The sequence below is a fragment of the Cnephaeus nilssonii genome, assembly GCF_951640355.1.
Source record: "Cnephaeus nilssonii genome assembly, chromosome: 2".
NCBI classification, from domain to species: domain Eukaryota; kingdom Metazoa; phylum Chordata; class Mammalia; order Chiroptera; family Vespertilionidae; genus Cnephaeus; species Cnephaeus nilssonii.
Genome location: NC_137073.1, coordinates 6,923,525 through 6,935,557, shown reverse-complemented (window position 1 = coordinate 6,935,557; position 12,033 = coordinate 6,923,525). Strand labels below are relative to the sequence as shown.

Sequence of the window (12,033 nt, the reverse complement as noted above, 5' to 3'; positions counted from 1 at the left end):
GGCAACCCTAGCCTCCTGCTCTTCCAGCTCCATGGCTGCCGCCATTTCTGTTGGAATTTATTTACCTTCTATAATTGAAACTTTGTACCCTTGAGTGGAGGCCTGGGCCTGCCAGGGTGTGTGGAAAGCTTGGCTTCCTCCATTGCCAGGGAAACCCAAGCCTCCCTCCTGCTCTCTGTGGCTGCAGCCATCTTGGTTGGTGTTAATTTGCATACTCGCTCTGATTGGTTGGTAGGCGTGGCTGGTGGGCATGGCTGGTGGGTGTGGTGGAGTGATGGTTAATTTGCATATTACTCTTTTATTAGATAGGATTCCTGGAATCCTATTTCACCCAAAAGGACTGAGGCTTTCCCCCACCCAATGGGAACTGTGCAGCTCTGACCAATCAGAGCAACTCTATTCTGACCAATAAGAACAGTGTTTTTGGACCAAACTGTGAGGATTCAGTCATTAGCATGAGAATGGACCAATCAGGGACCAGGGTGGGGATTTCTGTCTATATGAGCCAGCTCTCCTCTGGCTCAGGGAGCTACTTTCCACCAAATACCGAAGACTGGCCCTAGCCAGTTTGGCTCTGACGATAGTGTCAGCCTGAGGAACAAAGGGTTCCAGTTCGTTTCCGGTCAAGGGCACATGCCCGGGTTGCAGGCTTGATCCCATTGTGGGGCATGTAGGAGGCAGCCGATCAATGATTCTCTCTCATTATTGATGTTTCTCTCTCTCCCTCTCCCTTCCTCTCTGAAATTAAAAAATATAAAAAAGACGGAAGACTACATTTCAGGGACTAGAGCTGAAGCACCGAAGATGTTTTGCCATCTGACTGGTGGGGGTAAACTATCATGTATCATTGTTGAGCTGTTTCCACCAAATAGTTTCCTTCTTCACTGCACCCCATATGAGGGGTTCTGTTGGCATTGAGGTGGCACCAGTGACCACCGGTTGATACCAGTAACCTCATGCCTAGCAGCCTGTCCATCAAAGCAAACACTGTAAAATCGAGGCCCAAATTAAAACTGTCCTCCATCTCGCTGGGTTGACATGGCTTCAGACACAGGAAGCACTAAGGCTGCCTTTTCATGTCTGTGACTCAGCGGCCTAGAACTGGGCGCTCAAGGAGAAAGCGAGCACTAGAAGCACTCGGAGCGAAGACCAAGTTAATGCTGTTTACAGGCCGCGCTGGGGAGAGCAAAGGCGCTTTGGCAGCCTCCGGGGCTCCTTCGGGTGACTAACACCTGTCCTGGTGTAAGCTGACTCCTCGGCCACCCCCACCCCTACAAGGCGCTCCCACGGCCCCGGACCCAGCTGTGGTGGCAGAAGGTCCTGTAGATGCGCCCGACCCACACACAGCCCTTCCCAAGCCCGGGAGCACCCTGGGCGTGCTTTATGCCAAAGGGGAAGCTGATCGTGATAAGGACGACCTGACATCTGAATGCTGTGACGTGCCAGATGCCATTCTAAACGCATTATCTCAGACAACCCTCACACAGCCTAGGAGGCAAGAAGTGCCAAGTCCCCATTTGACAGGTGAAGAATCAAAAGCTCGGAGATATCAAGTAACTTGTCTACAGCCCTCAGCAAGGTAGGGCAGGATTGGGGCTCAAAGCCAAGCAGCCTGGCTCTGAACCCCTGGTACAGAATAGGCTCCGCTGCCCGGAGGCGGCCCAGGTGTCCTGCAGGGCCCAGGACACTCCTCTCCCCACGGGGCTGCTGGCCCAGGACACCCGTGGCCCTGCCTTGGGCTCCCGGTGCACGAGCACACAGCCCACTGGCAGGGCGAGTGGGAAGTGCTGGCGAGTTACTCCCCGGGAAGCAGCCCTCAGCCACGAACGGAAGGGAGCGGGTGGACACTTCAGCTTCCTGCCCCTCGACTGGGAGCCCTGAGCACGCGTTCCGTTCCCAGCGGACGAAACCCCGGTGGCCCACAGCGTACGTGGCTGATAGCACGTGCACTCGGCCCCCTGCTTCCCGCACATCCCTTCCCCACTGCTCTGCGTGCCTCTGGGACCTCCTCCAGAGAAACTGCCTGCGCTGCAGCCCTTACAGTCCCTGCTGGGGGCCCGCGGGGCAGGGCCGTGAGCAGTGTGGGGTGGGAGAAGGCAGCTGAACCTCTGGGGCCTCATTGGTGAAAGGAACATGGGGCTGGGGATGGCATCTACCATTCAAAATGGTCATGAGGAGTAAATTCAACGAGTTAATATTTCTAAAGCACTTAAAATAATACATGGCACACAGTCGGCATGTTTAAATCTAAAAACTCTAAGAAATTATTTAGAAAAATCTCAGAAAACCCACTCTGAGCATCCAAAATGGTGCCTTCCCTTCCCTGGCCCATCGGCAAGCCCACAGTCAGAAGAGAGTCCATACAGAGCCCACTCCGACCTTCTGAAATGGACCACACGTGGTAGCTGCACCCCACACACCCCAACTGTGAAGTTCTATTACCCCAACTCCAGCAGCTTGACTTTACCGTCACTCGGAATTTCTCCAGATCAGAGACTTGAAAATAATGTCTGAGTCATTCTAGGTGCTAATTGGTTATTGCACAGGGATTACATTTCTCACGTTCAGGGTCAACTGAAATTCCTCTATGTGTCTGAGAATACTTTCCAATCTGTCAGAAACACGTTTTAGGCAACAACTCTGGCCCCGAGCGATTATAACCCAGGACCACAGCACGCGCGGGCTCTTGCTGGAAGCACGCAGACGAAACAGCCCGTTCCTCCAAGCAGGAGCTGGCCCAGGCAAGTGCTCCGCTCGCGTCGGAAACGTGTTCCTTCTGCCCGAGGACAGAAGAAATCATTTTGCAAAATGGCGACTTCATTTTACGCAAGGAAATACTGCCCTGGTGTTCTGTCACCCACAGTAATAATACATTTTAACGGCAGCAAATGGACACGTCTTCAGGTGAGGGAAAGAGAGAGCAATGGTCTCTGCAAGGACTGCTTTTATCAGACAGGGTCCAGTTCTCAGCACTGCTGGGGGGGAAGTCCGCCTACCAGCTCCTCTGGCCTTGACCCAAGTGTACGGGAATGACCCCAGTTACCAAGTTCAGCTTAAGCTCAAGGCCAGCATGCTCATCCCACTTGTTTCCAGGAAAGGATATCCCACTGGGTCAGGACTGCCACCATAGTCCAGGTTTTGTGGAGGGCACAGGCTCAAGAGATGGGTCAACACTCCAGTGCTATTTCTGTCAGGTTCAGGGGAAAACTAACATGGCTCTTGAAATAAAAGGCAAAATCCTTGCTAAGGCCAGCACAGCCCTTCTGGACCTCCCCTCCCTCCGCAGCCCTGCCTGAGCTCAATTCGGCTCTCCCTGCTCTCCCACAGTGCCTGGTGGTCGGTCTCAGGCAGCGGCTGCCACTCCCCGCCACAGGGCCTTTGCACGTGCTGCCCCCTCTGCACGGCATGCTTCCCCTCTTTACTTGGTAATGCCCGTTGCTGTTTCCTCAGGGACGCCGGCCCCATGCTCCAGACAAGCTTACGTTCCCTCTACGTCCCCAAAGTACCAGGGGCCTCTCGTCCAAAGAACGTTCCCTGGTTGTATTTTTTTCATTTGCTTGTGAGGTTTTTGATGGATAGCAGTGATGGCGATCTATTTTTCTAGCCATGCTGTACATTTTTTCAGTCAGTAAGCCGTCACCACTTATCTAAAATTGGTAAACATGAACAAAACCATGTTTTCCCTCATGGGACAACTTTAAAAACCCTCAGTACACAAATAATGACAGAACTCAAGCCCATCTTCCCAAAACGCTTTCTCTGTGAAACTGGGATGTACCTACATCCAGTTGCTCTCAGGCAGATGAAAATAGGGTCTACTGGGCCCCACAGAAGGGAAGGGGTTTGTCGGAACAGAAGCAGAGCCAGCACTAGAGCCCAAGGTCGGGGCCAAGGTCAGGGTCCGGGTGCTTTGGAAGATACGCCCACGGGTATTTCATGGAGCCCCCAGCACAGTCAGTTCCATTTTCCACACGACAGCACCACCTCCCAACACCCAACCCAGACTCTATCCCTCAGCAAACCTCCCGCCTCAGCCTCCAAAGCACATCACTGCTCTGTGGCTGTGCTCACCATCACCCCGGCCCCGACCACACCCCAAAGCGCCCGGCAGTGAGCAAGCACTTCCCAGAAAAGTCTCAGTCTGAAGGAACACAGGGAGGCAGGGGTGGCCTCACAAGGCAGGAGCATTTCACTGAGGTCTTGAAGGGTAAACAGGAGTTTTCTGGGCGACACCATGGCAAGGCCCGGAGTTGGGAAAGGCCGCGCTAGGAACAGCGCCGCGAATGGGACAGACGGCACAGGGCAGGCTCACGGGTTCCCAGGAGGCGGGAAGGGAGACCGCTCACCTCAAACTTCTGCCGCAGCTCCTCATTGCCTTCGCCTCCTTCCGGCGGCACGGGCACGTTGAAGTACTCGCCCTCCTCCTGGCTCAGCAGCTTAAACCTAAAGGGAGACAAGGGCCAGGCAGATTCCGTGACTGCGCAGCAGCATCTCATCGGCAGAACCCGGGAAGGAGGCCTAGGGAAGCTCTACGCCTACAACATGTGGAGGGGTTTTGTCCTGGGGTGTGTGTGTGTGTGTGTGTGTGTGTGTGTGTGTGTGTGTGTAGCCAGGTATGCTATGTATTTTTGTAACTATTCTATGGACATCAGAAAATATACATTCTGTGCTTACAGGGTGTAGCATACTCTCGTTCTCTCTCTCGTTCTCTCCCCCACAACTGTCTTAGTTACGGTATATCACTCAGTACTGCAAGTTGGCACCTACTGTTTGCCCATTGGGTGATTTCTGTCCTGGAAGCTGCTCTGAAGCTCTGTGCCCGCATTCCTGTCCCTCTGCCAGCACTGCGCCGCCCTCTTCTTTTACGCACGCTGCGGCGTGCTGTCCTGGCACTGGGCACGCGCATGACTGCGCCCCAAAGTGCTCGGTCTCTAGCGGGACAGACTCCCTCCGCGGCTAGGGACACCAGTCCTGGAGTCGGACCCGTCTCTGTCCGAATCGCACCCCTGCCTTTGCCTCCAGGACTCCTTGGGTAAGCTGGTTAGGCCCTCGGAGTCTTGGTTTTTCTCATCTTTAAATGGAATAAAAGCCTCTTCCTCATAGGATCATTGTGAAGGCAAGATATGATGATGCATGAAAAATGAGCAGAGTCCTGGCACTTAGCACGTGTTCAGTAACAGGCACCATCATCACCATCACTGATAGTGACGTCATTAAATAAGCCTGGTGCTCCCGTTTTCCCTGACCACCAAGACGCGTCCCCCTGGTCGGTGAGAGGAGAGCGGGGAGGGAAAAGGGCATTGGCAGGCATTCGAGTCAGTGAGGGAAGATCCCCCAACGCCTCACTCCCCAAAGAGGCCTCCTAAGCAAACAGGTTTCTCTCCATCCACAGAGCATCCCAGGCAGCCTCTGAACACAAGGCTTGGTGAGTCCAGGCAGAGGGCCAGCCGGGCCTCCACATTTCATATCCAATCTCCCCTTCAAGGGTCCCACTGCCTTCCAAACGGAAAACCAACGGAGACAGCACCCGTGTCTTCGCCAGAAGTCAAGAAGGGTGCCCTGACACAGCAGGGGCTTCTGGAAACATCCACAAAGCCAAGTCACAGGAAGAGGCACGGAGGGGGGTTTGGCAGACTTTGCCCACCTTCGTGGATTTCGATAAATCTGGATTCTCAACTAATCATTTTCACCAAATGATCTCTTTTTTTAATAATAAATTCACTTTGAAAGGACACTTGATCTCTCTTAGAAATAAGGCCAACGTAACTTGTTTCAAGGACCAGGTAACTGTAAAAATATAAACATATCAACTCAAAGGTGCCCAAGTCTAAGTAGACGGTAGAACCGAAGGCTCTGTGCCGTGCCCCCTCCTCGCTAAAGCAGGAGGCGAGTGGCAGCCCAGCTGTGCCATCCCTGCCTCCAGCGAGGCCACCGTCAGTCACTTGGCGGCCGTCCTAGTGACCAGAGCAGCTGTCCCAGTAACCCAGGGCTTATATTCACGTCACCCTCGTTTTACCGAAGAGTGGCCCCAAAGCCTAACCGGCGTGACGCTGGCATTTGGATACGTCAAGAGAAGCCATGGGTGCGTCCTTTAGTGAGAAGGTGTGTGTGGGAAAAACATGGCCTGTGTGGGGTGCGGTACCATCCGGAGTTCCAGGAGGCACTGGGGTCCACCCACGGCTAAGAGGGGCTACTGTGGAAGCAGCTGGGAAGGAAATTAACGACACATGCACACCGGCGTAAGCAGCGACAGCTAGAACGCAACGTGTCAGAACTGGGAGGAAATCCCTTCCCTCCAGTGCCTGTTCGTTGTTTTGTTTTTTAATATATTTTATTGATTTTTACAGAGAGGAAGGGAGAGGGATAGAGAGTTAGAAACATCAATGAGGGAGAAACATCGATCAGCTGCCTCCTGCACGCCCCCTACTGGGGATGTGACCGCAACCAAGGTACATGCCCTTGACCGGAATCGAACCTGGGACCCTTCAGTCTGCAGGCCGATGCTCTATCCACTGAGCCAAACCGGTCAGGGCTGTTCATTGTTTTTAAAGCGAGGAAGAGGTTAAGAGAGGAAAAATACATTAGCAAAATGTTCAGCTGAAATTCAAAGGCCACAAAACAAACCTACAGGAAAAGAGAAAAAGAAGCGCAGACTTGATACAAACCCCAGAGCCGATTCTTTGGGGGGAAAACAACAATAAAGCAGACGAACCTCTGGAACACAAGGGGAGGCGAGGAGACAGCATAAATAAGATGAGGAGCCGAGAGGAGAACCAGACTCAGACGGAGCTGGCGGCCAGGCAGCAGGGCCTGAGGGGCGCGCCCGCCGGAGCCCCCAGCTGCTCTGCCGCCCCAGCCTCGGCGCAGCATCACGGGGAGAGCTCAGCCCTTCAGGCGGGGAAACTGAGGCTCAGGCCCGGGGCGTGACTTACTCTAGACCACACAGTGTTAAAAGGATTCCTGGAACAAGGATCCAAATTTCTAGAATTTGGTACATTTAGAGTTAAGACAGAATCAGGGATGTTTTGGCCCTAAATCTGAAGAGGACATTTATCTGCAAAATCTGAGGAGGGCTTTTATTTTGCAAGAGTTCCCTCCCAACTACAATTTCATGGACTTCACAGCTTTCCTAAAAGGTGGAGGGGCGGGCTGTAATCACGGTGGTGAGTGGAGTCTTATCTGCCGAGAAGGCCCCGTCAGAGAGCTGAGTCACAAAGCACCCCGCCCACTGGGAGGCTCTGTGGTCCGAGCTCCGCCCTGTGGCGGGAGGCAGAGTGCATGTGCTTGTGCTTAGGCTGTGCCACTGCCATGACCTGGGCCGAGCCCCAGCCCTGTCACTTATGAGCTGTGCCCCACACACCTCGCTTAACTCCTCTGATCCCAGGAACCGTGCTCCGCCCAGAACGGCTGGAGAATCCACGGAGGATGCAGGTGTACGCGCAGTGATAATGGGGCGTAGTCCTGCCGTGCTGTCCCTCTCCAGGAAGCCATTTGTCCTCCCTGCACTCTGCTGTGGGGCCAGGAGGGCGGCGGCACCCGTGGGCACAGCCCCGCCCTCTGGGGCCCAGAGAACCCTGGGAAGGAGAAGGGTGAGGGTAGGGTGAAAGCAGGGGCTGTGCCCCCTCATGGGGCCCTGGGCAGAGACCTACAGGGAGGGCCCGAGAGAGCAGCCGTGGGTGGGGAAGGGTGGAGGGCTCGCCACGGTGGAGACTCCGACATGAGGGGCAGGAAGTGCTGAGGGGGTGCAGCCTGGCAGTGGCCTGGGGGTGGGACAAAGAGGACAATGTGGAGGGACCTCCCAGAGGCGATGGGCAGGGACTGGGACTCCAGCATGAAGCCAGATGGCGCCCCACAGCTGCACAGTCCTCCCCCCGCCCCCCCAGCTCACACGTAGTAAAGGGCTCTCTGCACATCTGGTCACTGCTGCATCCGGGTGACTCCCGATCCTGGGGAGTGGTCAGCCTAGTGCCAGCAACCCGGTGAGACTGCGGCGCTGCTGCTATTGCAGTAATCATCGTCTCAATGGCCTTCCCTCCCGTCTCCCCAGACCCCCGGGGCCCCATGTTCTTCCTCTGCCCTCTCTGGGCCTGACTTAAAGAGGAAGGGACACGGAATCTGGAGTGGTCATGGGGCAGTGTGCAAAGTTAACTCATCCATATGCTAAGAACGATGATCCAAAACTTGGGGAAAGGGAAAAGATGACGCTGTGACCTGTTAATATCCTGCTGGGGCATTTTCTAATGCGCTCCTCCTCCCTCACAGTGCTCCACCTGCTCCCAACCCGGTGGGCCCCGGCGGCCCCCGCTCTGCAGGGACGATGCTAACTGTGAGCGGGTGAGATTCGGGCCCGCTGTCCCCACGTGACACCTGCCAGGCGGCTCACTGATGCTCAGCGGCCGTTTCCTCCAGCTCCCGGTCAAGTCAGCCTTCCTCCTACCGACACACCCCTTCGGGCCAGCCGCGCTGCCTCCGGGTTTCCCCCCGGTGAGCTAAGGGAGCCCTGAGAAATTCTCCTGGATGAGAATTGTGTTTTTAACCATTTGTGCATTGCGCTTTAAGGCACCTGGTCATTTTCTTTTCTTTTTTGCCTGGGCTCTGTCCTCTTGGCTTGTCTGCTCCTGCCGTGATTCGCTCTCTAATTTCCTCCTCAAGGCCTACCCGCTCCGGAAGCCAGCTCCGCGGAGCACGTCCGTCCACACTCACATACCTCTAGTGACAGACGGAGCAGACACTCAGTGCCCACAGAGTTAGAGGAAGCCCCTGGTCGGTAGGAGGAGAGACAAGGCATTTGCAAGGTGGTCCCGGGGATCCTGTTCTCTTTCTTGCTAAACCAGTTTGATTTTGATTGACTTTCACGTGAACTGAAAAGGCCCCGAGGCCACTCGGAAATGCGAGGGTTTCTCTTCCAGAAGCCAGAGCTGCCGCTACCACTCTCCCACACTGACGGCGCCAGGTGGGACCGTCTGCTTGGACGCCTTCACCCAGACAGCTGCCCGGAGGCTTCCCAGCCTCCCTGTTGGGAATACTGGCAACGAGCTTTTGCCTCAGGAAGGGACCTGGCAAAAGCCCAGCCGAAGGAGACATGCTACAGCCCGGCCAGCGAGTCCCAGGCGTGGCCGCAGCCCCCGGAAGACCTCTTAAGAGGTCCAGATCTGGCCGTGGTTGCGCACAACTTTAGGGTAAATTGTGAGAGCTGCTGTAGTAGCTGTGGGGCCAGTTAGGGCACATAATTGTGTGAGGTGGGGCTGGTGTCAAACAATAGGGAGTGGTGGGGACTGTGGCAAAGACAGAATCCTGTCTAAGGGGACATTAACTCTTCACCCGTTCTCATGTGATTGGGCCCAGTGGGCCCAGATTTTCCTGGTTTTTCAAGACATAAGTCCAGATTTTTATGGGAAGTCTTGACTTTTAAAATATTGGCAATTAATTCTTTTTCTTTCTTTTCAGCACGAGGACCAAATAAAACGTATCTGTGAGGCCAGTCCAATCCACCAGCCTTCACTCTGGGACTCTGCGTCAGGACGGCACTTGCAGGAGGAGAGGGAGACAGTGCCGGTCCCACGTCTGGTGGACCCAGCTGTGCTACGGCTGCCATGGCAAACCTTCCTTACCAGCCGTCAACCCCCGCCTTCTGCAGCTCCGAGATCCCGAACGACAGAGAGCCCATGAAGTCGTTCCGGCTGGTCAGGTCCCAGTCCCAGATCTCCACGGACAGCCTCCGGTCTTTGTCCGATTCCTTCAGCTGGCTGCAGGGAGAGAGAGACCGGGAGGTCAGTGCCGGCGACGGTGATCTCGCAAGCAGATGAAACGTGCAAGAGGGCAAGGCCCGAAGGCGGGAACTTTGAGAGATTACAAGCTGCTGCAAGAAACCTATTCCGTTTCCATCCCCGGCGCTCCCCGCGAGGAAGACCTTTCTCTGACTGACAGCCTGTGGCTCAGGGGGAGGCCTGCCGCGCTGAGGCGCAGTCCCAGCAGCTCCTGCTGCCTCCCCGTGTCTCACCAGGGCTCGCGGTGTGCTGGGAACCTTGTGGGCAGAGTCACTATAAGAAATACAGTGTCGACTGTGTGATTGTGTGGGTGTTAGCACACATGTGGGTTATAGGGCGAGGCTGGGGAAATGGCTGGAGAGTCTCGCAGGTGCTGGTCTGGGGGAAAATGCCTATTCTGAGGCCTCTCCTTGGCTGAGGCTGAGATGGGCCCCTAGACTGGCTTTGAGAGAGGAGAGAGGGGACGAGGCTACCCTCAAGGAATCATGCTTTGAGCCGCAGCCTCTCACGTCCCTATCAAAGGCTGACTCTCCGCCCCGTGTTTGCTGTGGGACGTGGGGCACGTTGGTAAAATGGGTTGAAATGGCCAACGGAGCCAGATCACTTAATACGGTGCTTGTCATACATAGTATGTGCTCAATAAACACCGGCCGATATCACTAACACCTGTTGGCCCAGGTGTGTCGAAAAAACGATCCCCGGGTTCTCGGAGCACCGGCCAGGGAAGACCCTCCGTGGAAGCTGGCAGGAGCGCCCAGCGGGCGCAGGCCCAGCATTTTCCATAAACTCAGCCCTGGAGAGGTTAGCACCACACCCTATGGGTTTGCGAGACCCTGAGCTTCCCACAGCTTGCCTTCACCTAGCAACACATCACACTATTTTCTATGCCACCCACTCCCCCACACCACAGACATTCTCAACTCTATTAAAAAAAAATGTGGGATCAATGTTTACTGGGCTTGCAATGCAAAAATGCAGATGGAAGGGGAGGAAAAGGAGAAAGGAAGGAGTAGGAGAGGAAATGGGGGAGGGAGGGAGGGAGGGAGGGAGGGAGGGAGGGAGGGAGGGAGGGAAGGAGGGAGGGAGGGAGGGAGGGAGGGAGGGAGGGAAGGAGGGAGGGAGGGAGGGAAGGAGGGGAGGAACCAGCTGGGAGAGGAACTCCCCATCTCGGGGGCCCACCCCCCATGCTGGGCTGCAATAATTTCAACTTACAATCTGAATGTCTCGTTCCACTCGGGGTTGAGGGAGCACTTGATCGTCTTGGTCTTCTGCTTGCTCTCACTTTTTGGGTCAGGAATGAGTTTCAGTTTCACGTAGGGATCTGACAAGCCATTGGGGTCCATGGGGACAAGGTTTTTAGCATCTCTTACTGAAAAGAGAGAAAGCACTTTCAGCATGAATGGCGCCCAGAACGTTTAAGCACCAACGGGCAGTGGCTGTAGAGCCTGCGGGGGCGGGGGGGGGGGGGGTCTTGGCACCACACTCCCTTAATGGCGATTTTATTTCATTAACCTCAATAGCTAAGATGCACGCAAAGCGAGACTAACTGACGAGATAGGGGCTCTGCTCTGCATTGGTCTAAAATGGATCGCTGACTTTCCCCACTCTCCCCCTGCACCCCTAAGACTGACTGTCCGCTCTCTGAGCGTGTTTCCACAGAGGCCACGGGAAGACTGGCATCTTCCATTTAGCACCACGTTCTCAAGACTCGTCCATGCTGCAGCACCAGCGCTTCCCTTCCACTGACTAACAGCTCACGTGCTCAGCACTCCTCAGCTGACCCGCATTCGGCTGTTCCCACCTTTGGCCATTGTGAACAGGGCTGCTATAAACACGTGTGCAGCCTGACACAAAGGGTCACGTGTTGTATGATTCCACGAATATGAAACATCCTGAACAGGTCATTCTCATAAACAGAAAGCAGACTAGCAGTTGCCGGGGGCTGGGGGTCGGGGGAGAATGGTGAGTGACTACTTAATGGGTATGTGGTTTCCTTTACAGGCGATAAAAATTTCTTGGATCTAGACAGAGATGATGGCTATGTGCACACTATGAATGCACCAAATGCCACTTTTTTAGTAGTATGCTATGTGAATTTTACTCAATTCAAAAAGAGAGAGCTAGAAGAGAAAGAGCTGTCCACTAAGCCAAGATACATCCATCATCCAGGCAGCACCCGTACCCAGAACCCAAACAGCCCATAGAGAGGAGGCTGGAAAAATATTGGCTCCACCCTCAATCAAGAGCACTGCATAAAGAAGGCTAT

At 54.8% G+C, this 12,033-nt stretch overlaps 1 protein-coding gene across 3 annotated transcripts in view; it reads right to left on the bottom strand.

Annotated features, from left to right (window-relative positions):
- The window catches only part of PRKCB (protein kinase C beta), a gene marked incomplete at its 3' end in the record, with an annotated part of 295,893 nt that overhangs the window by 76,115 nt on the left and 207,745 nt on the right, over positions 1–12,033 (bottom strand). For all 3 annotated transcript variants that reach the window (XM_079800688.1, XM_079800686.1, XM_079800687.1), the window contains exons 6-8: positions 10,980–11,136; positions 9,612–9,746; positions 4,347–4,443 (exon numbers count right to left, since the gene is read on the bottom strand). In XM_079800688.1, coding sequence (XP_079656814.1) covers positions 4,347–4,443; positions 9,612–9,746; positions 10,980–11,136 — 389 coding nt within the window. The remainder of the gene's footprint in view (positions 1–4,346; positions 4,444–9,611; positions 9,747–10,979; positions 11,137–12,033) is intronic.